The sequence below is a fragment of the Halichoerus grypus genome, chromosome 2, assembly GCF_964656455.1.
Source record: "Halichoerus grypus chromosome 2, mHalGry1.hap1.1, whole genome shotgun sequence".
Classification (NCBI taxonomy): Eukaryota; Metazoa; Chordata; class Mammalia; order Carnivora; family Phocidae; genus Halichoerus; species Halichoerus grypus.
In genome coordinates, this window is record NC_135713.1 from 168,084,880 (window position 1) to 168,111,848 (window position 26,969).

The following is a 26,969-nucleotide window of genomic DNA, read 5'->3' on the forward strand; positions in this document are numbered from 1 at the left end:
CTCTCCTCCAAGTAGACAACTTAAAACTTAATTCCCAAGGACCCAGCTGCACTGGCATCTCCCGTCATTTTGGCAGCTGGTGGTACCCCTTTTCCCTCCTCCATACACCAGCCTCTAGCTCCTGCCAGCCCTGCCCCTAGCCCCCCTATATCCCAGGGAAGTCCTCTCTCTCCTGTGCCCAAATCTGGAACCATCTACTCCTGCAGAGGCCTGCTCAAGTGGAATAGCATACAAAAATCGGATTTCAGGGTACAGAGGTAATCAGGGAATGTTAAATATTAAACCATGTGCCAAAGAGCCCCTGTGTGCAAATGCTCCCTCCCCCTTTCTGAGTCTACCAGGGATCTTAAAGGGTCTCCCACCAGAGCCTCACTGCCCTTGCTAACTTCTAACCTAACCCCTGTCAGGCCCTGGGGAAACAGACTTCCATTGCTTTTATTTAGCACTTCCTGAAAAGATAAAAATGACCTATCAAGAAAGAAAAAGAAACCTAGCAGCTAGATGTCTTATCAAAAATCACTAGGGAAGGGGCACCTGGGTGGCTCAGTCGGTTAAGCGTCTGCCTTCGGCTCAGGTCATGATCCCGGGGTCCTGGGATCGAGCCCCGCATCGGGCTCCTTGCTCTGCGGGAAGCCTGCTTCTCCCTCTCCCTCTGCTGTTCCCCCTGCTTGTGTTCCCTCTCTCTCTCTCTGTCAAATAAATAAATAAAATCTAAAAAAAAAAAAAAAAAAAAAATCACTAGGGAAAACATGCCGGATATGGCAGTTATAAAAAAGCACCCCCCCCAAGTCTCTGTACCTGGGGACCCTCAGCTTTACCACTGGGTCCTCAAGAATGAGGTCACATTTTTATTTTTATTTTTTATTTTTAAAGATTTTATTTATTTATTTGACAGAGAGAGACACAGAGAGAGAGGGAACACAAGCAGGGGGAGTGGGAGAGGGAGAAGCAGGCTCCCGGCAGAGCAGGGAGCCCGATGTGGGGCCCCATCCCAGGACTCTGGGATGATGACCTGAGCCGAAGGCAGACGCTTAACGACTGAGCCACCCAGGCGCCCAGAGGTCACATTTTTAATTTTCCTAGTCCCCGCCCTTATTGATTTCTACAGCAAAGTGTGCTGTTGGGCAATGTCCCTCTGCCCCTGCAGCCCTCACCTGGATGCCCCTGAGCATGACCCTCCCCCCCCCGCTCCTCATCCACAGACTCACCTTCTCCGCGACAGACACTATCAGCAGCAGGGCAGACATCTGGGGAGTTACCCTGGACGCCCACCTCTTCCCCACATCCAAGCAAAGCTCAGGTCATCAGCCCCGCTCCAGTCCCTCCTATGTATCTAAGACACAAATGTAATTATGACCCTCCCCTGCTCAAAAATCTTCCATGGCTCCCCAGGGCTGCCACGTTAAAGTCTAAACTCCTTGGCTTGGCACTTGCAGGATCCTCTCTGGCTCCAATCTACTCCCCCAGTTTCATTGTACAACAGCTTGAATACTCATGATTTTCCAAGCATACCATGTCTTCCCAGACCTCTGAGCCTTTGCATATGCCGTTCCCACAGGGTAGAATGCCCTGCTCTTGTTTATTTGCACCAGGCACATTACTCACTGTAAAGGTCAGGTCCAAGGCCACTTCCTCCACGAAACTTGCAGGCAGACTGAGGGACCCCTTCCTTGGACCCCTTGGGGGCTCACAGCTGAAGGCAAGAGTACCACCACCTTTTTATCTGTTTCAGCACTTAGCGCCGCCTTCAGAGCACAGGTGTTCAGTAAATGTCTGACTGGTCCATCCCTCGACTTCTGCAGAGAGGAAGTTCTGGAATCAAAGCCATGGGCTGCGTCCTGGACTAGCCACCTTCCAGCTGTGTCATCTTGGGTATCTTAACCTCTAGTGCCCCGGTTTCCTTGGCTGAAACATCACAATTCCTGCTTCATGGCGTGGTTGTGAGGATTACATTATGTGTGTGTGTGTGGGGGGGGTGATGGATAGAAAGCACCTCCCTGGCTCAGGAGGGCCTTGCAAATGCCAGCTCCCCCTCTCCTCCATCTGTCCTGCCTCCTCCAACCTCCAAAGCACCTCTCTACATGACTGGCAAGGAGAGGCTCCTAGAAATAAGAGTCAGATAAATGAGCACTCCACTCCCCACCCCCTACAGCTTCCACGAGGTGAAGACACCTTCAGCCCAGGAGACACTGGGTCTGGGTCTGCTCGTGAGCTGTTAGTGTTGGAGGCTGGATGACCATCCTCTGTGCATCATGGGCTCTGATGCCGTTCTGTCTCCATTCCTCCGTCTGCCTTCCAGGTCCACGGATACCTTCTTTCTCTGGAAGGAGCTCCTAGAGGGGGTCCGACCCCCAACCCCCATTCCTGTTCCCTCATGCCATCCATCCGACTAACGCCACACACTCATCTGGAGCTGACCCAAGTAGACACAAGCCCGACACCTTGGTACAATTTTATTCACAAACTCCAGACACCCAGGCTTGGCCTGGCACAAAGGATGTGTTCTTGCCAGTGACAAAAAAACGGATACAGCACGTTCATTAATACTAACCATTTTAATTTAAATTAATAGCATTTCTGGAAGACAAATGCAGTTGATAGAAAATATAAAAACTTTTACTGTACAAATTTTACATCACATTCAAAAAAAGCAAGTATGCGCCCGTGGCCACGGAGGACGCTGGCTTTACACACACTAATGAAATCCGGGCTAACGTTGTAGCATCACACGAGCTCCCTAACGGCTTCACATTTATGTCTCCGCCAGGCCCCCTAATCAACACGGAACAGCGATGCAGGCGTACAGGGCACACGGCTGCCCCCTGGGATCACAAGGAGAATGCCAGGAGAGGACAGAGGGATTCCGGCGCCCTGCACTGACTTGGTGACACGGAGAGGTCAACATTGCTACACCGCCCGCTACCAGTGGGGAGCTTGATTGAAGACCTCGAGCTGATGGAGAGCCAGGGGCTGCGGCTCTGAGGGTTAAAGGCAGCGGGGACACGGGCCCTAGGGTTTTGGAGGGGATGCTGGGGACTGGGGCTGTGCCGCGAAGGACCAAAGCTTGGGCTCCACTCTCAGACCCTGGTGGGGACCTCTGCAGCCCCCAGAGGTCTCGCCGAGGAGGTGGTCCCAGCTTCTCCATCCCCTTCACAGTTGGCCGTGAGCGCTGAATTCACAGTATCTGGCCGTCCTTCACGTGTTTCCATGGCAGACAGGGAGAGCACACAGAAGGGCAGGCACGTCTTCCCAACCTCAATTCACAGTCACTTTGACAGGGAGAAGGGGACCACGTTTCTCTTAAAGGACAGGCAGCACAGAGGCCAGGCCAAGAGCCGGGCAGCTGTCCGGGGTCCTGAAGATGAAGGGCCTGTCCTCCAGGCCTTCAGCAACCCCTCAGGTTCCTGGCTGAGCGTCAGTTCCTTAAGTGCAGGGACCGTGACTGCTCCCATCGCGGGGTCCCCTACACTTGCTCGAGACACCGTCAGTGTTCGATGAAAGCTTCTTGAACTGACCCGTAGGCGTGACACCCATCGGGGAGGCCAAGGGATGAGGGGGTGAAGCCAGCAGTCCCACAGAAGAGGAAAGACCCCCCCACCGGAGCTGAATCCAGCTGGCTTACAGCTCTGGTCTGCCCCATACACACTGACTGGGAAGGGTTAAGGAGCTCAGGTCTGGGGCGCGGATGGGCAGCGGGAGCCTGGATACCTCACACTACTGCACAGCTGTGCTCTCCAGGCGAAGGTGGCCCACCTGAGGGGCGCTTGACTCAGGAAGGCAGCCCTACCACTTCTAGGCAGTGGCCTGCTCCGTCTGACATTTTGGCCAGACTCCAGGGAAGGCTCTGAAGATTGGGAGCTTTGCTAGGTGGGTCTAAATGAAAGGGATGGGAGGGCCACATGCCCCCATCTTGGCTCAGAGCACGGACACAGGTTCTGGGTCTGAATCCAACCACATCTCCACCCTCATCACCCTTGGTCAGTCCTGGTTTGAAGCCTAATATGGCGTAACGCCCACTAAAGGCTTCTTTGCCATTTGGAACTGTTCTTAGGTGACAGCTTCTAATGAAGATAGGCAGGATGTGCTCACATCATGATGGACATCCCCCAGTCAAGCCCCTCCTTCTGGTGCAAATATACATGCACAGATGGTCCCGACTCGGTTCAGGGGAGGCTCTGAGGCCTGGTGGACTGGGTGGTCTAGATCAACAGTGTGGAGGGGCACAGGCCTCCCGCCTTAGCTAAGAGCTCAGAACAAGGACAGTGGAAGAGTCAGGTGTGGCTATGGGCTTCCAACAGGATTGGAGGAGAAGGGGTGGGCAATTCCAGAACCTTGGCATGACTGATGGGGCTTCTGAAGAGCCAGGTCACCCTGTGGCTGGGAGGGTGGGCTCAGGAACCTGCTGCCTGCCACTTCTCCCTCCCCCTCCCCTCTCTCTTCTTCCTGAGCAAGCCTTCATGGTACACGCAGCTGCCGGGCTGGGCCTTAGCTCTGGGGTCAAATGTCAGCCAGGACTGGGATGTGTCTAAAAAGCTGAAGCCCTGAGTGCCATCTCCTTGGTGTCTTCCTGGAAGCTGTGTGAAAGAGACCTCTCTACAGGAGCTGGAAACCCTGGCCACCAACCCCTGGATCAATCCAGCCATTACTTGGATTTAATCTGTTTCAACTTTTGCAGCAGGTATGGGCCGGATTATTGGGGTCAAAAGGGAATCCAAGCCCTCTGGGAACTCCTGACCCTCATAATCCAGCTTGGTTCCTAGCCAGGGTTTCCTTTGCCAGAGGAAAAAGGGACAGTGTCCCTTTGTTAGGATAGGAGGAAAACCCTACAGGGACATTCCCCACGGATGGGGTTTAGGGCCAAAGCAGAGTCCAGGTCAAACTTTGTGGTCCCCATCCCACCCTGAGAACAGCCACAGTCACGATGCTTTTCTTCCTTTTCCGCACCACCGCCAGGGTCCTCCAGAGGGGAAGGCCACTTCCGCCATCCCGGCCAGTGGTGCCAGAGTGCCTCTGTGGACCACTTTGTATTATTACCTGTTGTAAAGCATTGAGTTCACGCCCCAGAAACATACATGTAAACATTCGCTGCCTGTCGGGGCAGGTCTGGTTGTTGGTGAAATCACTTTAAGAAACAGCAGGTGCAGCTCTATCTCCCGGTGTTTTTGTGGATGAACATCTGAGTGGAGGACTCACACTCCTGGTCTGCAGCACTTAGGAGGGTGGACCGATGTTTCAAAGAGTGTTTTCGTTTGTGTCATGGTGGTTATTTGGATGCTTTAGAAACACATTTAAGAAAGAAAGAAATCGGCAGAGAAACTGCATGGCTGGCTACATCTTTGGATTACTGGACTCCATGACACCCAAGCCAAACCTTTCAAACCGGGGTACAACTTTGCTGCTGTTAATGCTGCAAAGAGGAACAAAAACATGGGTTACAGCCACGCTGGTCTTGATCGGAAGTAGGATAATGTTAGCTAAGGAGCGGGCCGGTTTCAGAAGCTCCACAGAGGACCCGCCCTAGCAAGAAGCAAGAACGGCTGCAAGCCAACAGCCTTGGCAGAGCTGCTCCTGGTCAGACTTGGCCGGGGTGCAAACACTTGGCACATCCCTCCTGGGGGACATGAGCTGGTTAGTGACAGAGTCCCCGGCACCTGGCAGGCTGTCATTGCCGTGGGCTCGACTGAGCTACTTTCTCACTTGCGGCCCAGGAGGGCTCTGCTCCGAGTGCAACTGGGAGAAAAGAGAAACCGGACCCCAAGTGCTGAGAGTGGCCTCACACAATCCTTCTGGAAATGGTCCCCAAACATTGTGGGGAGGGGGGCATCAGGACCCTCTGGGAGGCAAGTAGAAATGCAGACTCTCAGAACATGCCTCCAAAGACCTGGACTCGGTTTGGGGGGACCCTGGAGACCTGCATTTGGGAAGCAGCACAGTGATTGTGTGTGGCCTCTCAGCCACACTCCTGAACACTGACCTGGGGTCTGGTACTTTCTGTCTGTAAACGGAGTAACATTGTGGGGACTGGCAGCAGAAGCTTTGCTCTCGTCAGTGAAATTGTTTGGCGACAGGCCCCCTTTGTTTTAGGACCGCTTTCCTGAGGGCACTGCTGTGGACAAAGCCCTTCCCAGCTAGTGTCTTTCACAGCAACGGGACTTTGGCGTCCACCCCCCCAGCGCCCCCCAGAGAGGGCTGGCCTTGGGCAGCTCTGAAATCATCCCACTCCTTGTTGGACAAAATCTTGCAGGTTAACAGCCAAGCAAAAGCCCTGCCCCGCACTGTGGACCCAGCCAGTGGGAGGCCGATGTGCTTGTGGGGGCGGGGGGTGCGCGTCGGTCTCAAGGGGGTGTTAGTGGGGAGACAGGGCCGCCTGGGCGCTGCCCCCCAGAGGAAGAGTTAGAGAATGAAGTCCCGTCCGGGGGAGGCACCTCTGCTGGGCAGGGTGGGGGGGTCTGTTAGGAGGTCCTCGTGGACAGTAGTTATTCAAGCACACGCAGGCCATGGAGAGGGGAGGGGGCCAGTTTGAAAAACAACAAAGCGAAAGAAGAAGTCTCGGGAGACGCCTGGAGCGGCAGAGATCGCATCCCCTGGGTTAGTGCCCGCACATCAGTTTGCGTTTGAGCGGAAGTCATGGTGCTGAGTGTCGATTAGGAGGAAGAAAGCCCCCGGTGCATGCAAGGCAGCCAGGCCTACAACCTATGGGCAGAAAGAGAAGAGAGGAGAACATAGTCAGAACCCGAACCCATGGAGGGGCAGGGGGAGCGACAGAGGCCTGGCCAGGGCAGAGGGTAGGGGACCCACTTTCCCTGCAGAGAGGGAAAAAGGCGTCCCCACTCCATTCCAGGCTTGGCAGCGCAGCGAGCTCAGGAGGGACCCGGCACAAAGCACCTGTCCCAAGCTCCGTCCCAAGCTCCCCCGGGACAGTCACAGAATGTTTAGACAGAGGTTGGCCGATGGACCCATGGCCCTTCAGCCCTTGACTATCAAAACAGACTTCCTGAAAGTTCACTCTTTCTGCTTACTGCATTCCCTTCTTTAGGCTCTGGTCAAAGGGCACCCTGGAGTTGGACCAAGGCTCCGAGTTCTCTCCCACCCTGGGACGAGCCGTCACCTGCCACAGTGGGTGGACAGGGGTGCTGCCAGGTGCTATGGGCCTCCGCTCGGCCCGGCCAGAACCCACAAGCCCACAGGACCCTTGCCGGTGGCCATTTCGCCTACAAGAATATCATTTTGGCTTAGGGGAACAAAACAGATAAAAACGGGGAAGCCGGATGCAGAGAGAGAACAGGAAGCAGGGTGCAAACAGGCAGAGAATGAGGGGAATAATGGAAGACACACTATTCCTCCAGAGCCGGACAGGAGTTCTGGAAGTCCAGGTGGCCGTCACGCCCTTTCCCGTAGTGGCGGCTCCGCCAGCGACTGGGGGTGGCCCGCGACCATTGGGCCAAGTGTGGGAGGAGCGCAGTCCCCGGGTGATGGCACCGGAAGCAGACGGGTGGGGGAGGAAGCAGGATGACAGGGCGTGGAGGGACGGCAGCACACGCCAGAACGTCCGCCACCCCCCGGAAATAAAAAAGCAACAAGACAGATGGAAAAAGAAAGAGAAAATGAGAATTAGAGGCGGAATGTGTTGAAGGAGAAATCATGAACTGGCAGGAAGTGCTGACTGAGAGGCTCATTCAGGTCGGCTGGCGTGTTTCTCCCCAGTGGCTAACACGGATGGCTCTGGGCAGGGAGCAACACCCATTTGTGGTTCTGTCTCCCACCTGTGAAATGAGAAGGTGGGGCTATATAGTCCTTAGGGAATCTGGAATCACCGTCTCCTGAATGCCGGACCCACCTAATGCAGCCTTCTCTTCTGTGGAGGACAAAACCAGGGCCCAGGATATTAAACACATTGCCCCAAGTCCAGGGGAACCCCAGTCTCCTGGCCTCTGCCAGGGTAGCTCCTGCTGGAAACCCAGTTCCAATGAGCCCTCTTCTGGAGACCCTTTCTCAAGCTCTGGGTGGGCAGACAGGGCCCTGTGCGTGCTCCCACAAAGGCTGTTCTTTGTCACAGCACTTAGCATGTTAGCGTCATTCCCTCATCCCTTCACCAACTACACTGCAAGCTCCTGGCTGGCCTTGGCGTGGCCTTGGCCTTGTCTCCCCAGCTGTGTAGCAGGTACTCAGCAATGGCTGGGTAGAGCCCACACCTCCAATGGCAACATTCTGTTGCACCCTATTTGCACTAGACTCTGACCCATCTTAATAGGGACACTAAGGTGGCATTCTAAAAGACAGTATTCCCAACCCCAAACTGTCATTCCTCTAGGCCGTCCCTGCACATGGCCTAACTCAACAGTTTATCACATTTCTTCAGTGAGTTCTCCCACCTGCATCCTCTGGTTGGGTGACCCATGCTGGGTCCCCCCTCACCTGTAGCTTGAAACCCAGTTTGGTTTGTTTTTAAGATGGGCCAGCCAACTATATCTAAGCCAAATCCAGCCACAGAAAGATTGATCATTTTAAAGGTTACAAAAAAAATCAAAACCAAAAAAACCAAGAACATATGATAGAGGTCATATGACCCACAAGCCTAAAATATTTGCCAACTGGCCCTTTCTAGACTAGGATGGATGCTGCCACACACCTGGGCAGCAGGTAGGAGATCCAGGTGCACCTTCTCCAGGGGCTCAGTGATGGGACGGCAGGTGCCCCAGGAGCCACCTTGGGTGTGTGGACAGGCTCCTGCCCCCTCAACTACCAAGAGCAGCTCCACTTTATCTGGCTTATATAATGGGACTCTGGGGGAGATCACACTTTTAGAAAGTGCCCTTTGCCTTAAAAAAGTTTAAAACCATTCCTATTATTCAGGGGTCTTTTCACGAATGCACTGCTCAACCCGCTTCCACACCATCCACAAACTAAGAATGGTTTCTGCCTTTCTAAATGGGTTGGGGGAAAAAAATCAAAATATTTCATGGTATATGAAAGTTGCACGAGGGGCACCTGGGTGGCTCAGTTGATAAGCGTCTGCCTTGGGCTCAGGTCATGGTCCCAGGGTCCTGGGATCGAGTCCCCCATCGGGCTCCCTGCTCAGTGGGGAGCCTGCTTCCCCCTCTGCCTGTGCTCTCTCTCTCAAATACATAAAATAAACATCTTAAAAAAAAAAAAAGAAAGAAAGCTGCATGAAATTCCAGTTGGCGCATCCATAAGGCTTATTAGAGCCCCGCCAGCTCCCCGGTTTGCCTGCCGTCCCTCGCTACTCCTGCACCAAACGGCAGAGCTGAGTCCTTGCGACACAGACCATACTTAGTACTATCACAGCTCTGCGCTGCTGCTGGGACCGCCACAAATCCCAGGCCGGCGCTGTGGCTCCAACTTCCCTCCTCGCCTGCAAAGCCTAACGCAGTCCCCACGCTAGAAGCCCACTCCCTGATCTGGCCCCAGCCCCACTTTTTAAAGCTGCCGAACTGAGGCCTAGAACGAAGGACTTCCTCAGATTCCCACAAGGGGTTCACAGCAGGGCAGAGGTCTGCTTTTGAGTGTTCAAGGAGAGAGAGAGCCAGAGGGACAGAGCAAAAGGGGAATGAGACAGAATGTATAGGAGGCGCGAAGGTTGCCTGGTACCAAGGGGCACAAAGGACCGTGTGATTAAACAGAAGGCAGATGGACTTCCAGCATCAGAGTAGCACAGAAACTCAGGCCACGTGGTCCCCATCCCAGGTGGCTGATTTGGGGGCTAGCAAGCCGTCTCGAGTCTGCACCCTTTTAAGTCAGAGCTGCTCTGGCTTCCAACTGGCCCTATCTGGCCCCTTCCAAGGCAGACTCCTCTTGTCCAGGCCTAGCCTGGGCCCAGCGTCAGCACTGCTCTGGTAACAGGGATATATAGGTTTTCACAGAAGAGGACTGGAGACGCTCGTGTCTCAGGAGTCTCTGAAATAAACAAGATCCTAGTATCTCTTGGGCAAGGGGGCGAGTCTAGTCCACTCCGGCAAATCTGCTTTGTGTATTCCCCAGATCAAAGTCTTATGCAGACAGGGTGGACGGTGCCCTTTAAGACACCAGGTGAGGCTGCAAAGGCCCACCGAGGGGGTACTTACTCAGCAGACTTCCAGAAGTGGCCAGGGTGGGAGAGCCGCCGGTTCAACTTGGGCAGCTTCTCCAGCATGTCCATCAGCAGGGTGAAGCTGGGCCTCTCCTGCAGGTCGAAAGCCCAGCAGGCAGATAGGATCTCCTGCAAACAGAGCCAGCAAGAGTGGGGGTGAGAGCTGGCTGGAGGGAGGAGGGCACAGCTCGGGTACTCTGCACAGGGACCCTTCGATGCTCTCGAGCTGGGACCACCTCCATCTGGTGGTCCCCTGAAGAGCCTACCCATATTAAGAAGATTGGTCAGGCCAGGAGTAGGGCTGAGAAAGAATCTCAGAAAAGCTCTCATGCTTTCAGTGGAAAACAAAGCTCCTGAGCTTTCTCCCCTTTCCTTCTTAGACCGCCCTAGAATAACAGGAACAAAGCTAAACAAACAGCTAATAGGAAAGAGATCAGAAAAGGGATTGTAGGGGCGCCTGGGTGGCTCAGTCGGTTCAGCATCTGCTTTCAGCTCAGGTCATGATCTCAGGGTCCTGGGATCAAGTCCCACATCGGGCTCCCTGATCAGCGGGGAGCCTGCTGCTCCCTCTGCTTGTGCTCTCTCTCTCTCTCTCAAATAAATAAAATCGTAAAAAAGAAAAGACAAGAAAAGAAATGGGGTTGTAGATTTTTCGAAATGGAAAGCAGAAGAGATGTCAGATGCTCAGAATATATGTGGGGCGGGGCTGCAACAGAGATGGGAGCCTCAGTGTTACAAGAATGGAGGCTGGGAGTGACCAGAAGGATGAAAAAGAGTACAGCACTTGAGAGTCAGCAGAACACCTGTCCCGACTGCCCCCCAAGGGGCATCAGGGTGGCTCAGGTGGTTAAGCGTCCAATTCTTGATCTCAGCTCAGGTCTTGATCTCAGAGTCATGAGTTCAAGGCCTACCCTGGCATGGAGCCTACTTAGGGAAAAAAAAAGGGAGAGAGAGAGAGTAAAGCTCCTCTCACTTTGGTAGCTTGCTGCCTACTGTCTGGATCTCCACATTTACTGCATACCTTTCAGCCTTTCAATTCAGGAGAGCTCTCATGAGAAAACAGGCCTGCCTACATAACCAAGCAGAGAGTGCTCACCCACTTAGGCTCAGCAACTCAGGTTTTTGTTCTTAAGTACAACTAGACCTGTGGGGTTGCGCACCAGGTCAGGAAAACAAGGGACCCTGAAGATAAACTGACCAGAACTCTGACTCTGGAGAAAATTGTGTGTGTGTGTGTGTGTGTGTGTATAGAAGCTACTCTATCCATAAAACAAGATCAGGGTGCAATAAAAAACATACCAACAAATAAGGAAGAGATTGAAATTAATAATATAACTTCTGAAACAAAACATTAGTTAGGAATACTGGCAGATAAAATCCTGGAAATTTCCCAGACTGTGCACTCAATTTTCGGTAGGGAAGAGAAAACATTAAAGAAGGTAAAAGACACAGAAGCTCACTAAGGACCAAATTCTGTCCAATGGAAGTTTCCACAAGAGAAAACAAAGGAACTATAGAGCAGGAAACTATATAATAAAGACATAATAAAAGAAAATTTCCCAGAAACTTTTGAGAGAAACTAGAATCTTCATCTGAAAAGGCCCAGTGAAGGGACCTCACTGAAAAAAGAATATCAAACCAAGCAAAATAAACTTATTCTAAGGCATATTTTAATGAAATTTCAATGTAACAAGGATAAAGAGAAGATCCTAGATGTTCCCAGAGAGAATAAAATAGGGCATCTACAAAAGATTGAGAATTAAGATTAATATCAGATTTTTCAGCAATGCATTGGACACTTAGTAGACAGCAGAGCAAAAATTTCATCTTCTTAGGGAAGATTATTGTGAACCTCTTGGTGTGAAAACAAAATGAGGACTTGTTTAGGCATGTAAGGATTCAAAGATGATCTCCTATGCATCCACTGGGAGGGAGTTCCTTTAGGGTTCATTCTCATTTTGCTGGAATGCAAATAAAGAAATGGGAAGACATGAGATACATGAAATTCTAGTACTGAACCGGGATGAATGAACAGAAATGGAAGGATGACAGCACTACAGTAGGCCTAAAATTCCAGTATCCATATTACAAGAAATCAGTGGGTCCTGAAAAGAATGGAACAAATTCCATTCCATAAGCAGTATGTAGGAGCTGCAAGACCTCAGGAATACGGTAAAGGTGGTGCCTGTGACCATTCTCAGCAAGAAAAAAAGAAAGACAATTAGAAACTACAGGAAAAACCTAAAGCTGCACAAGAAAACCACGGTCCACATGTGAAGCCAACAAAATTGTGAGCCTTTGAGTAACTGACAGAATGAAAGAAAAGAGATGGACCCACAAAGAAGAAAATGTAGTGAACTGCTTAGTCAGCAGCTAATGACAACTACCATCTATGATAACACACACACATATTTGTTGTCTTTTCACTTTTAGCCTCAATCTATAGACACAGCATGGATGATTTAATCATGTCAACACAAAATCAATCTTAATAAAAGGATAAAGGGAAAGCTGATGGAAGTTGAGCAGAGAAGGGGCAGAGGGACAGGGAGTGAAAAGCTGCTGGAACAAGAAGCTGGTCTTTTGGAGAGTGACCTAAGGTAGGAGACCGCTGGTTTTCATTAAGAAGCATTCTGGCCTCTTGATGTCATCCTGTGCACACTACTCACTGTGGCTGCCATGGCACAGAAACTTGGTGGTGAACTTAGGGCAGTGTGGCTGGAGGGGCAGAGAAAGGTGCCCCCCAGAGGGCACTCCCTGCTTTTGACTATGATTCAAAATCACTTTTTTTTTTTCCAAAATCACTTTTTATTGCCATTGACCCACACCCTCCCTACCCTCCAATGGCAATGTGTTTAAAAAAAAAAAAATACCAGAGAGGAAAGTCAACTTTCATGAACCAGAAGCTGACTGCTGGAACATTTTCTCTTTGTCCCCGCTTCCCTGCTCCCTGGCCCTAATCTATTCTTAAGAGGCTTCAAAGGACCCGTAACCCCACACTGTAAGAAATCCTTCCAGAACAGAACATGAAAGATTAAAAAAGTTAATTAGATCTTAGCCCCAAGCCAAGCCAATTAAATCTTTCTCTCTGGTGGAGGCCCTGGTCCTGATATTTTTAAAAGCTCCCAGATGATTCTGATTTGTAGCCAGCACTGCACTCTGACTCCCTTGCCTCTGATGGGCTCTATACTCTGCTCTGGGCCTTCCCCCTCTTGAAGACTGCATCTACCGCTCTGTGTGCTAAGATTCTAAGTGTGCAGAGATAGAACAGACTGCTGCCAGGAAAGCAACTCGGTATTTTTTTTTTCAGATAAAACAAACATTTAGGCACACTCTGGTTTATAAAAAGGTGTCCCTCAAGACTTTACTGTAATGGGTAAAAACTGGAAATAACCTAAATGTCCAACAACAGAGAAGTAGTTACATTAGGGTGTAAGCCAGAGGACACAAGGGTAGACAGGCTTAAAAACAAGGACTTGCTGGGCGCCTGGGTGGCTCAGTTGGTTAAGCGACTGCCTTCGGCTCAGGTCATGATCCTGGAGTCCCTGGATTGAGTCCCGCATCAGGCTCCCTGCTCGGCAGGGAGTCTGCTTCTCCCTCTGACCCTCCCCCCTCTCATGTGCTCACTCTCTCTCATTCTCTCTCTCTCAAATAAATAAATAAAATCTTTAAAAAAAAAAAAAAACAAGGACTTGCCAATGATTTGAGATAATAAGCATAACAAAAGACCACGTGGAAAAAAGGTCATGATTTAAAAAATCAGCTACATGTTAAGATCCTGATTTTGTTAAAAGATATGTATTTAAAAAAATTAAGGGGCGCCTGGGTGGCTCAGCCAGTTGAGTGTCTGGCTCTTGATTTTGGCTCAGGTCATGATCTCGGGGTCGTGGGATTGAGCCCCATGTTAGGCTCTGCACTGAGCGTGGAATCTGTTTGGGATTCTCTCTCCCTCTGAATCATCCCCCACCCCCCAGCCCCCTGCCCCACTCACGCTCTCTCCCTTCTCTCAAATAAATAAATCTTAAAAAAAAAAAAAAAAAAGACTGGAAGGTAGTAGCTGCTTTAGCTGCTATTTGAACGACTCAATAGACAGGAGCCCAAACCTCTCCTACTACTAGCCTCCTAAGGGGTCCAGGGCTGTGCCAGGGGAAAGATGGAGGCCAAGAGCACCGGGGTGGCACTCATCACCCACTTGCCTTGCTCAACAGCCCAGATGAGATGCTATTTATTGGCCAAAGAAGAGCCTGGTGTTGGTGCTACCTATCAGCATTCTGATGTCATTCTTGGAGGAGCAAACTGTAAGGCAGTTTGCACTTCAACCAGATGGCAGGTCCTACTGAGGAATAAAGCACCCTGGGCATGATGTCATAAATGAGCATTCCAAAGATGCCCTAAAGGCTTGCTACCAGTCAAAGGAGGAAAATATGAGAATCTGTCAGGTCCCGAAGGAAGATCAGGTGCCCTTCTCACCACGCCTGTCCCCGTTTGCAGACGGTGACCCTACCAGCACCATCCCCTGGCTTCAGCAAGAAGCTCACAGCCCAGTGAGAGCTCAACTGGACCCGCACTGGGTGGTCCCTCCAGGCCCTCCCAGTGCTAGGCCACCCAGATGCTGCCTGGAGCGTATTCACAGCCGGGCTGGTGCCTGTTCGGTCCACTCCCGTCTGATTAACATGGGGATGGTTGACTGCACTGAAAACATGGAGCCCTGGGTTCCTCGTACCACTGTGCTGGGGCCAGCAGACTTGTAAACTGCAGTGCAGAGAAACCACCGACGGTATTCGGAAGTAGGAGGTCCGCACCTGTATTACCATCTGGCATTTTGACAAATACGCTGTGGAAACTTCGATTTGTTCCTGAACAGTTGAGAAGAACACTTTGGAGAGAGGTTCATTTGATGGCACAGTGAAACCCCGTTTGTGTTTGGTGCGGGAGGATTTTATTACATTCTTTCATGTAAGTAACATACAGGGCTCTACTATCTTTTTCAGCTCATAACTCAATTAAAACCATGACCTTTATTTCTTTCCAGTCTTTTTTTATTTTTTAAGACAATGGTTTTTCCAAAGAAAAATAGTTGGGTAATAAAGGACACAGCAAAGAGGCCCGCCTGGCGTACTTCTGCCTCCAGGCCCCATTTCTCAGGTGAGTGAATGCAGAAGGGCATAACCTGCCGTGTGCCCGCCCCCCAACCCCCAGCCCTTCTTCCCCAAGAACAGGTAGCTACTCACAGTGACTTCCTTCCCCAGGCTGATGGAGGCCAGGACACGCTTCATACCCTCTCCGCTTCCAATCTGCCAGATCAAGGCCTCTGCAGCTTGGTTCTTAAAGGGCCAGTCTCTTGCTTGTAGTTCATACCAAACAGTCCTGTGGGGACAGCCCGTGCGGCATGAGCTGCTGAACCACCCGGCCCAGCTCACGCGCCCAGGGGGGCTCCTGCTGCCACCGTGCCAGGAACCCAGCCAGAGCAGCCAGGATCCTCCTCCAGCTTTCCCCACCCCCCAGGCTTCCCGAAATACTGTGACGGCATCCTGGTGGCTCCTCCCAGGCACAAGCAGACCCATGGCCCAAAGCACCTGTTGTGGTGGGAAGTCTGAGGCTGCACAAACTCTGAACAGAGATCCTGTCGAACCTCAGCGGGGCTCAGGCCTACATCCAAGGTTGTTTGAGGAGTAACAAACACCAAGCCCAGTGCAAGCACCCACGTCAGGAGAAGAAGAGACCACCCCAAGGGAAGGTACCCTGAGATTACAGGGTGAGGCCCTCACTCAGCCTCTCCAAGCTCCCTCGCCTTTCTCGACTCATCTTGGCCTTCTCCCTTGGCCCCCCAGCGCCCAGTGCTGGGGCCACTAGCCACGTGCGGCTACTGAGCGACGGACACGTGGGAAGAGGACCCGCGGGGCGCTGCACGTGTAACATACTCACCAGACGCTGGAAACTTTGTGGGAGTAAAAGAACTCCTTAAGTTTTTGTTTTGATGACATGTTGCAAAGCTCACATTTGGGATCTACTGCATTAGACACATTATTACAACAGATTTCATCTGTTTTCCTTTTTTTAGTGTGGCTGGGAGCAAACTTTAATTCTGTATCTGGCTCACGTTCTATTTCTATTCTATTTTTCTTTGGTCAGCTTCGTGGGGCACTAGAGGCCGGCTGGCAGGACCCCTGGCTCTCCCAGAGGGACAGTGCTGAGCTCTGGTCACCGTCCGCATGGGGCACTGGGTGGGACTGACACCTCAGTCCCCTTAGTGAAGGTGTGACTCTCAGTGACTGACACCTCAGTCCCCTTAGTCCTCGTGAAGCAACCTTACAGGAGGCGCTGTCATTCTCTGCATTTTACAGTGTGGGGAGAGAAAGTCAAGGATGTGGTCCCTTAGCCAACAAGCGGCAGAGCCAGGCCTCCGAGCACAACAACACCCCCCCGCCCTCCCAACCCCCCCTCTGCCAGCAGGACCCCTTCTTTTGGCCACATTTGGCCTCAAAGCCGCAGGAAGGGGGACGTCAGGGGCCGCCTCACCCAAATGCATAGATGTCAGCAGCTTTGGAGAACGGCAGCTGGTCCTCGTCCTTCCCGGGGGTCATCTCGCGGACAATCTCTGGGGCCAGGTAGCAGAGCCAGTCATGGGACAGCTTCAGCTGGTTCTCACGCCTGGAGGCCAAGAAGCCAGGGCAAGGGCACGGGGCCTTTCAGCCAGCAGCCAAGAGGCTGCCTAGCACACCTATGCCCCAGGGCCAGCATACCACCCATATGTGGCCCAGAAAACAGCTCGCTTATCTGCACTTGAAGAGGCACCGGGGGGAAGAGGGATAACCAGCTTCTTCCAGGAAAACGGGTCAGTAACCAGTATTAGCAGGGAGTGGATTCTCCATCCCAGGAAATCAGTCTGCCTGTGTATCTTGCAACCTGGCCTGGGGCTCGGTCTCCAGACAGACTGCCACTCTCCCTCCAGGAGGTCCCCCCAGATTCTTGGAGAGAGGCCTTTCTCCCTACCCCCACCCTTCAAGATTTGGGGAAATAAAACCTGATGCTCTTCCTCATCACCTCTTCCTCACGGGGCTTGTGAACCCTAGGTCACTCCTAGAATATCTGCCCATTTCCCAAACCAATGGGGACCCAACCTCTTATGGGGGTCAGCCTGAAAATGAAGTGCTATGTGCGAGGGACCCCAATATCACCCAAACCTGATTCTGGACCAGAACCACAGGACAGGACCTCGGTGAACCTGACCTTTCCTGCAGGAAGGGCTGCCCCTCAGCAACGGACAGTAAGAGCTGTATCCCCAGGCCTGGCTGGCACTGCCCAGCCCCTCCCTGTTCTGTGCAGACACCCAAAGCCAACTTACCGGCCCTCTCGGACCACGCCCGAGATGCCAAACAGCCCGAAGTCTGTGATGACCACTTTGCCATTGTCATAGAAGACGTTCTTGGATTTGAGATCTTTGTGCACAATGCCCTTGGCATGTAGATAGCCCATGCCCTGGAAAACAGCAAGCCTCACGTCAGTGGGGCGGGAAGATGAGGGACAATGATTCAGCTTCCACCCGGGCTGGGCCATGAGCTGGATGCCCTACCCAAGTCAGCTCAAGTAATCTTCAAAATCCTATGCAGGAGGATGATCTCCACTGTACAGACGAGGAAACCAAGCCTCAGAGAGGGGCAGTCACTTGCCCCAGGCCACACAGCAGTCAAGCAGCATTGCTGAGGTTTGATTCCAGGCTAGTCCATGTCACCATGCTATCCAACAGGCACCGTGTACTTGGCTCAAGTGTGAAGTGTGGAGATGGTTACGGGTGGGGAGCTGGGGGGGGGGGGCAGGAAGTATATAAAGAGCGATGATACCCTCCCCCGTGTTAAGTCATACAGGAATTGAGTGATCTACAGGGTCTCTATCAGGCTTTGTACAACAAGCCTCTACGCTCAGGCTAGGCAAGGGCTCAGGGTGGGGAGCAGAGAGGAATTCCCACAGACGGAGTGTCTGAATTCAGGTGGTCCCAATATCGGTGCTGGGGTAGAGGGAGTCCGCGACTACTACCTATGTCCAGAATCCACATTCCATCTCGGCTCAGGTTCTAATTCAGTGTGTGGCCTTGGACACTGGACTTCTGAGCCTATTTCCTCATCTACCAAGGGAAAGGGCAGGGCTGGGGGATTTCTAACCACTCCCCGATTTGGAAGTGAACACTGGCCAGGAGTATGGGATGTAGGTGACCTGACACAAGCGCGATCTCGTCCAAGGCCAAGCTGTCTTCATGAAACCCAAGACTCCCAGTACCCAGACGCCCTTGGGAATGGGGGCGAGACGCCACAGCTGACACGGCATGCCCCGCCAGCTCCGAAAGAGGCCCGTGTAAAGCCACCTCCCAGCCTCCCACACTGAGGGCACTTCACACACTATGAAGAGCCCTTCGGTGGCTTTCAAGTTATCTTGGGGTGAGAAGTAAAATAGTAAACAAGAAACCACATTTAGAAATAGAAAGAATGAGCTGTGAGGCAGAATCAGACAGAACTCAGGCCAGAGCTCGGTCCGAGGGGGTCTGGAGAGCGTCGGAGAAGAATTTACACAAGGCACTCGATGGGGAGGGCGTGGGGTCTGCTGTCCCACCACCGTGGAAGCAGAGGGCTCTAGGAAAGAGTGACTTGCTCCTTGCCAAAACTCCATCCTGAATGCAAGAAGGTCATTCCTAGAATATCTGCCCATCTCCCAAACCAAACCAAGGCACAAGCCTTCCTCAGTGGCCCAAGACCCCAATGTGGTCTGAACAGGGACCAGCTGTATGACCAAGGACAAGCTGCTGTCCACTCTGAGCCTTGTTTATAAGACAGCTGCCTCAAAAAGCCAGCTTCAAGAGATAAGATGGGGGCGCCTGGGTGGCTCAGTCGTTAAGCGTCTTCCTTCGGCTCAGGTCATGATCCCAGGGTCCTGGGATCGAGCCCCGCATCGGGCTCCCTGCTCAGCGGGAAGCCTGCTTCTCCCTCTCCCACTCCCCCTGCTTGTGTTCCCTCTCACTGTGTCTCTGTCAAATAAATAAATAAAATCTTTAAAAAGAAAAAAAAAAGAGATAAGATGTCAAGTGCCCAGGTCTGGAGCACAGACTCCCCGCCCTTCCCACAATTTCACAGTGTTTCCAGAATGGCCCCCAAATCACAAACCTAGATCAAGTTCAGGACCCTGTTATTGTATTTTGAACCTCAAAACACCAAAGATGAGTACAAAAGGAAGTGGCTTAGAAGGTTCTAGCGGAAGGGGGCAGGGGACGGCTTTTTGGCAAGAGGAAAACCAAACAAGCCAGCAGAGAGGGAGCTTTTGGCTCTGCAGTTCTAAAATCTCTGAGTAGCTTTCCTTGTCTGCCCCTAGAACCTTCCAGATAGCTCATCCATCTGACCTCAGCCGGTCAGCAAGCAGACACAGACTCCCCAGTGTTCTGACCATAAGGAGAGAAAACTAAATTAGGGGAGGAGGGCAGAGCAGGGGAGACAGAGGGTAGCAGGGCCCAATGAGTTTGGGGGACACTATGAAGCAGGTGTGACACCCAGCAGCTCCCCCCAACTCCTCTGAAATGAGACTTAGCGCAGATGAAGGCATAAATGTGCTATTTTAATTTTGAGGCTTTAAAAGTTTAATTCATTAATTCAGCCACACGGTGACATGTGGAAATCCTGGTTTGCTCATGAAAGTCACTGTGATTTTTGTGTTTTCCTTTTGTGTTTTGTGTTTTCCTACACACACACACACACACACACACACACACACACACACACGATGGACGGAAGGAGGGAGGGAGAAAAAGGAAAGGTAGGGGTGGAGGCAGGGGAGGAGGCTGGGGACAGGGAGTTGGGGGAAGCTGGTAAGAGCAAGCTTTTCAACAAAAACAAGAAAAGAGGAACCCCGACCCAACAGCAGTCTGGGTTTTACCCAAGCCTGCTTGGTGCTAAAGAAAGCAACTTAAAAAGAAGCTTTTCTTTCATTTGTGTTTCATTACTTTAAAAAAAAGATGAAAGAAAGAAAAAAGGCTGCCTGAGGGCCGGTCCTCATGCAACCTGGATTTGGATTCTTGAAGGCAGAATGCACGGGCGCTTTCACCCCACCCTTAATCAGTTCTAGCAGACTCTCCCTGTGTGCCAGGCCCTGGGCCCAACATGCTCTCAGCCGATTACCCCACTCTACTCTTGTGCCAATCTAATGGGGGAGGCTACGTTGGAATTCCCATCTTACGGGGAAGCAAGCCAAGGCTGAGAGAGACTGAGTGACCTGCCCAAAGTCACACAGCTGGTGTGACCAAGATTCGAACTCAGGCCACGTGTCTTTAAAGCCTCCTGCATTCCTCCCCGACCAACTCATCCGTCATCCCAGACTGGGCGTCAGGCTCCTGGCTCCAAGCAGGTGAGGCGCAGACAGAGGGAAGGAGATGGGGTACCACCCTTGAGGTGCCCAGCTCAGAGACGACACAAAGCAGGGGGATGGCCAGGAACCCTGGAACCAAGTGGATAACCCTTTACCTTGATGATCTCCTGAGCAATCTGTCTGGTCTTGTTGATGTCCAGAGATGTCTTGGGGTCCCTCACAAATGAGTGCAACGTCCGCCCCTTGCAGAAGCTGTCGAGAGCGGTGGGGTCAGGCTGAGGGGTGGGGCTGGTGCAGCCGAACCCCAGCCCTCGGAAGCCTGAGAGGAGCTGTGGAGAGAGCTGTGCCCCTGGCCTCCGGAGGACTCTCTCTGTCCCATGGACCGTGGGCACCAGGATCCGCGTTCTCCACCAAGCCCGACACCCATTCCTTCTTGGGCCTGGCCTGAGTATGCAAAATCACACACACACACACACCCCGTTCCCTGTGGCTCCGGGCCTGCCCACCCCAGAACAGGAAACCCAGTTCACCAAGGTTCCTGGCAACCCAGAGCAGCCCAGCCTTGGAGGATTCGAGGAAGAAACATGCCCCCTCAAACTCAGCGAAGAACCTGGTCTTTTAGGACTGTAAGCAGGCAAAATTTGGGGCTTTCCATAATGATTCTCATCGTCATTTTTACTGTTCTCTGATCACAGAGATTTCATTACAGTAAAGGCGTGTGTAGGAGGGGGTGGCATCACAGGGTGTCAGTGATTACTGGACAACAGGTTCAAGTTTTCGGGCCTCCCCCTGCAAGGACTCCTAAAACCCGGGTGAGCAAGGACCCAGAGAGAATGTATGGCTCATTCCCTGTTCCCGGGAGAAGTTCAGGAAGGCATCTCATGAAGGGCCTGGTTTTAGGAAACCTCTCCAAGGAGATAGGATTCTTGGAGCCTCAGACACTTTGAGAACCGGCTGAGGGGTCTGGGATATTGGCTGATGGCTCCTTGTCTGTTTTCGAATCCCCTCAACATATCCTAAAACGTGAATTTTTTTGGTAACGAACGTTTTGCTATTTTGTTCTATGTATTCCCTTGAAGCAGACTCAGGTTCTCAGAGCCCCGGGTGGGTGAAGAGATGAATGGACGGCCAGCGCTGGGGGCTGGGACCCTGCGAGTGCTGAGCTGGTGCAACCTAAAGCATCACGTTGTCGGGCTTTGGGCTGGCATTTTGTCGCCTTGGTGTGGCGACCTGGGCGGTATCACACTGCTCAGGAATTCTGGTGGTTCTGCTTTATGTCTCTGATAAACAGGCAAAAGGGAAATTAATTTTTACTTAGTAAATAGTTTGTTTGAGGGGGGAAAAGATTCTTCCGAAGTACAGGGTCTGGCTGCAGGGAATGTCGTCAGAATATTAATGAGGGGGCTCTTGGCGGATAGGATTCAAGTGATCTCTAGTTTCTTCTTGAAACCTCCATGTATATTCCAAAATATCTTCACTAACCTCTTATTGCTGTTCCTGACTGTAAAAGTAAACACCTACCAACTTTTTGAATGCCATGGGCCAAAATGTTTCAGCCTCACACCCCTGGTGCTCGGGGGGATGGGCAGTCACACACCAAAGTGGGGGTGGGGGGACACCGGTGAGCACTTTCTGGAGTAGAAACAGACAGTGTATGTCAGAGCATCACATGCTATACTCTCGCCTAGCACGTACCCTCCCAGAAGGTCACCTACACAGAGAAACAAACATGTTCATTACGGCAAAGTGCCCAACAAAAGAGGACCGGCTAAATAAACTGGGGGCGACCAGTGATCAGAGAGAGAACCCAGAGCCCGGGCCACTTTCAGTGATTCATGCTGGTTGGTAGCTTGAAATCAGCTGTGGGAAGAGTATTTACACCACAGGAATGAAGAGATGCCACAAACTAGGGCTTCCCTCCTCACCACCCAGAAACTGGTGGTTCCACATTTACGAGCACACTGCTGGGGTTGACGACGTGCCAGGAACGCTGGGTGAGTGTTAAAGACTGTGGTTGGCCTCAGACCTGCACTCAACCTGGGGAAAGCAGGTGCGAACCAGGAGGACCTGTGCTAATTCTTACAAAGGAATAGTTTAAAAAACAGGAGTATACACAAACTTCTGTATTTAAACAGAAGGCACGATAAGGATCTGTTCACAGTATCCACCTTGAGGGAGAAGCACCCAGTTGGGATGGGAGGAGACTGGTTTTCACTCTGTACCTTTCTGGAACCTTTGACTCTCTCTATCCTTACGCATCATTTTGTTTATTTGTTCATGACAATGGGTTACCTAATGGGGAAATTATACCCCATTTTGGTTCTCTTCTTTGCACCTTGTCCTCCAGAGCGTCCTCGCAAACAATGGGGCCCCCGGGGAAAGGGTGGGGGCGGGCAGGGGCTCGGTTACCTGGTAATGATGGCCAGGTGGGGCGGGTTCATGCAGGCCCCCATGAAGAGCACCACGTTCTCGTGTCTCGTCTGCCGGTAGTTCATCACCTCCTTCTTGAACAGCTTCAGGTGGTCCTGGTTGTGGCCGTCCATCTCCAGCAGGCGGATGGCCACCTCGCCGTGCCAGCGGCCGCGGTGCACCCGGCCCCAGCGGCCCTGCCCGATGGGCTCGCCCAGCTCCACCTGCTCAAAAGGGATGTCCCACTCTTGCAGGTACACACTGGTCTGGCTGGCCTTGCGAGAGATGGGGCCCCGCCAGGGCCGGCGGGAGCTGGGCAGATCGTCCACCTCGTCCTCGTCATCCTCTGCGTCTGATTTGCCGGCCTCTGGCTCCTCAGCCTAGAAGGAGGGGGAAGGCATAGAGAGGGGCAGCGGATCTGGGGTCAGCCAACTCGCCCTCCCCAGAGCCCCAGGAGAGAGGCATGGGGTCAGGAGGCCCGGGTTCTCGTTGCAGCTCTGCACTGGCTTGCTGTGGACAGTGGGCGGGTCACTTAGCACCATAGGGCCTCGATGTCCTCACCAACCAAACACGGCGCGTGGCCCAGGTGGGCCCTGAGGCCCTTCTTCCCAAGAATGCTCCAAGATCTACTGATGAATGACATCTAATCGCTAGGAAAAAGCATTAACATCCCCTGGCATAGACGAATTTGACCCCACTTATCCTTTCTGGGCATTCCCTTGTTTAAACTGGGTTTCTGACTGTCCTCCAGGCAGGAGTGAAGCAGTCAGTTAACATTCTAAGCCACACTGCATGGCCAGGGAGCAGGTTCAGCTGATACTTTGGTTCAAGGATTAACACAGAGGTTCTTGGGCCTGGATACGATCAGAATCATTTGGGGGCCTCTGACATCATACAGATGCCTGGCCCCACCCCAGATGGACTGAACTAGAGTCTCCCACGCTGGGCCTGGGGGGCCTCGGGCTAGGGTGGGAACCATGAGAGTTGAGAGCTTACTTTAGCTTCAAAAATAAAAAACCAAAAAGAAGCCTGCTTCGTTGCATTCCTCATCATTGCTCCCTGCTACGCACCTGCCACAGTGGGCTCCTAAGATGGCCCTTGCCAGGGCCTGGCACCCACACGCTCCCCACACCCCTGTGTATGTGCTGAGATGAGGAGGAGAGGAGAAGGCAGGGTCTCCGGGCTGCGCGTCATCCTCACTCACCTCCACATCGTGATCCTCCAACACGTCTGCTTTTGGCTGGTTGTCGAGCCTAAGAATCAAACAGTTTGTCAGGGGGACCCTGAGTGCGGGCCACTCTGTTCTCAGCTAGGCAGGGGACTCCCAGGTGAGGTCTGAGAGAGGGCTACTGGGCCCTCATCCTTACTGTGACCCACCTGTCTGTGGGAAAGGCAGTATGGATGCCATAGAACCAGACAGGAGGCTAAAGACCAAACCCCGTTTCCCTTCTTTGGCCTCGGCCTTCTTCAGACTAACCTGAGGGTGGTGGGGAATGAGGAGTGGGCAGGAACCACCAAGGCCCTTTCCAATCTGAAGCCCGGTACACGGGGTTCTGAATGAACACACACACACACGGGACTTGAACTTCTACTTGAGAACCAGCTCTGTCACCTCCTAGTTGTGTGACTTCATGTAATTTCTTAACCTCTCTGTGGGGGCTTTCGCCTCCGTACATTAAGGATGACACCTACTACGATACCTACCTTCACCAGGCTGAGGACTATGTGAGGAAACGGGAGTCAAGGGCTCAGCAGAGCCAGACATGGGGAAGGGGCTCCGGAAACAGGAGCTATTTTTAGTAGGTGTCTCTAACTCCGAGTGGCCTTTGCCCACCTCTCCTGGGTCATAAGACTGCCCCAGGTTCACACATATCCCTCCCCATGCGGACTGCACCCACAGGAGGCTAATAAAACCCTCTGGCCGAGTTCAATTAGCCCGAGAAGTATCCCGCCCGGCTGGCCCAGGTACACGGCAGCGTCCAGAGCGGGAGGTCAGACACACAAGGCGGGGTGGGAGGTGGCCGGGGTGCAGGTCAAGCTTTAACAAGTCCCCACGGAAAAGAAAGAGAACACGGAATAGGGAGGCCTACCGGGTGCTGTCTGCTGCATCAGGGGACGGGACTGCTTGTGGAAATGCTGAAATGTCTAGAGGAAACAAAAAGCAAACACAAGGCCTGAGACCCCCTTCCCCCACCCCCTCCCCCAAAGGACACAGTGCTTGTGAAGCCGGCCCACCCAGTGGAGTGGCTCCTCCCTGAGTGGCCAGCCCCTCCCAGGGCCGTGTCCCTGTTCACCAGGCCCCTGCCACTCCTCAAACGGGACATGGATGCAACCTTCACAGCACTTGGCTTTGCCCACACAGCTGGGTGCTGGAAAGGGCCTCCAGGTGAGGGAGGAGGTTGAGATTCTCCAGTGAACCCCATTCCCCTGCGGCCAAACTGTCCCCTAGGAGCAAGTGGTAAAAGCAAACTGGGTATTACTGACTGGACGTGGGGAGTCTGCTCAGAGGCAGCAGCTGGTTACAACAGCCCTTGAGAGCAGTGAGACTCGTGGGGGGCTCAGGCCAGCAGAGGCCCAGGGCAGGGCTCGCAGGGGGCTCAGTAGCGACACCTGGTGCCTGGCTCAGCAGCTGGCATTTCTGGTGGGAGCCAGAGGCCCCGCACCCTTGGCTTCCAGGTTTGGGAGGCTGGCGGAGCAGTTCTCAGCGGAGAGGAAGAAATGCACAGTCCACACCTACAGGGGCCCGGAGATTGGGCAGGTGGGGCTGACCCCGAGCCCGGAGCTTTCCCGGTTTTAGCACTGAAGTCCCTGACCCCTCCTAGCCTGCGCACGCCTGGCCAAAGCCACACGGATAGTCCTGTAAGAACTTACAAATGCCCCAAATTGCTCCCCTAATGGAGCTGGGTTGGAGAACAGAAAAGCCCGGACTAACCAAAATACCATGACTTCAAGACAGGTCTGTTTAACCCAGGAGAAAAACAATTAGCTACAGTCTTTGTCTAAACACACTGAGACTTCACATGGCTAAATTAAGAATTAAGGTTGCCGATCATGTATAGGAATGCTTGTCATCCTCAGCTGGAGAAATAAGTACTAACCACATAAACTCCTTGGGGGCAGGAATATGGCCAAATGCAAAGGTTGGCACGTAGTGGGTGGGCAAAACAATTTTTGTGGAAGGGAATCAATGAGATTGAAAGTTGTCTCCTTGAAACTTTCTAAAATAAAGCTGCATTTTATCTTATCGCCAGCAGATGGCGTGAGGCAGCAAGGCTCAGGAAGGTGAAACTCGCAGACTTTTCCAAACTGGCTTCTCTTTCTAAGATAGCTTCTCTAAGTAGCTTCCTTGTCATGATGTAGGGGAAAGATATCCTAACAGATGCTCATAAGGCATTGGCAGAAAGGTCTCTCCCTTCATTCTGCAAACAGGATTTCTGCCACCTCCCAGCCGTTGTGACCCTGGGTAGGTTGCCTGTAGTCTCTGTTCAAGAGGCTGAACAGGGCGGATGCCAAGGGCCCTCCCAGCAGATCACTGCCCCTGTGAAGGACCCCCCTCAAGGCGACCCACCCTGCTCCCTTTCCCAGCCGTGATACACAGTCAGCTGTCAAAACAGGTGTATGTGAGACTCAGGCACCTGAGAGGAGAGGGTGCCCAGGGGGGCTGGACAGAGGGCTCACGGCAAGGGGCAGTTAGTGGAATCATGCAGAGGACTCACCTGGAAAGATAAACTGCTGTCTATGATGAATGAAGTAGGCAGCTTTAAACAGAAGAGGAGGTGAGTCACACACACAGAACAGCAAATGCAGGGGCTTGGCGAGGGGGGCTGGTTACAGGGTGGGGCAGAGCAGGGTGACCCATGCAGGAAGGAGAAAGGGAGCTGGAAGGAAATGGGTGCTAGCAGGAGCCCCCCAGCAGGGAAGGGGCTGGCCCCGGAGGACTCGCCGCAGAGGCCTGGCCCCTTCCATTCGCCTCCCAGGCTCACTTCTCTGTCAAGTGCGTGTGAGCCCAGAAGGGTGAGACACAAGGGGGAGGAAATAGTGCCTGTGAAAGCCGGCTGGGCCGCGTGCAGAGGAGCGGCCTCCCTTGGCCCCACACTCACCCCCAGAGGTGCTGAGGCCTCAGCAACCC

At 52.7% G+C, this 26,969-nt stretch overlaps 1 protein-coding gene across 4 annotated transcripts in view; it reads right to left on the bottom strand.

Moving 5' to 3' along the window:
* Positions 1-2,438: 2,438 nt before the first annotated feature.
* Positions 2,439-26,969, bottom strand: part of KSR1 (kinase suppressor of ras 1) — a 146,908-nt gene continuing 122,377 nt past the window's right edge. For 2 of the 4 annotated variants that reach the window (XM_036122571.2, XM_078068146.1), the window contains 10 exons: positions 26,557-26,598; positions 24,931-24,985; positions 24,045-24,093; positions 22,841-23,220; positions 20,587-20,683; positions 17,433-17,566; positions 16,607-16,738; positions 15,319-15,454; positions 10,083-10,216; positions 2,439-5,407 (listed from right to left, as the gene is read on the bottom strand). In XM_036122571.2, the coding sequence (XP_035978464.2) occupies positions 5,329-5,407; positions 10,083-10,216; positions 15,319-15,454; positions 16,607-16,738; positions 17,433-17,566; positions 20,587-20,683; positions 22,841-23,220; positions 24,045-24,093; positions 24,931-24,985; positions 26,557-26,598 (1,238 nt within the window). In that variant the 3' untranslated portion in view covers positions 2,439-5,328. Of the gene's footprint in view, positions 5,408-7,335; positions 7,417-10,082; positions 10,217-15,318; positions 15,455-16,606; positions 16,739-17,432; positions 17,567-20,586; positions 20,684-22,840; positions 23,221-24,044; positions 24,094-24,930; positions 24,986-26,556; positions 26,599-26,969 lie in introns of all 4 variants that reach the window. The other 2 variants (XM_036122568.2, XM_078068147.1) reach the window with 2 other exon arrangements.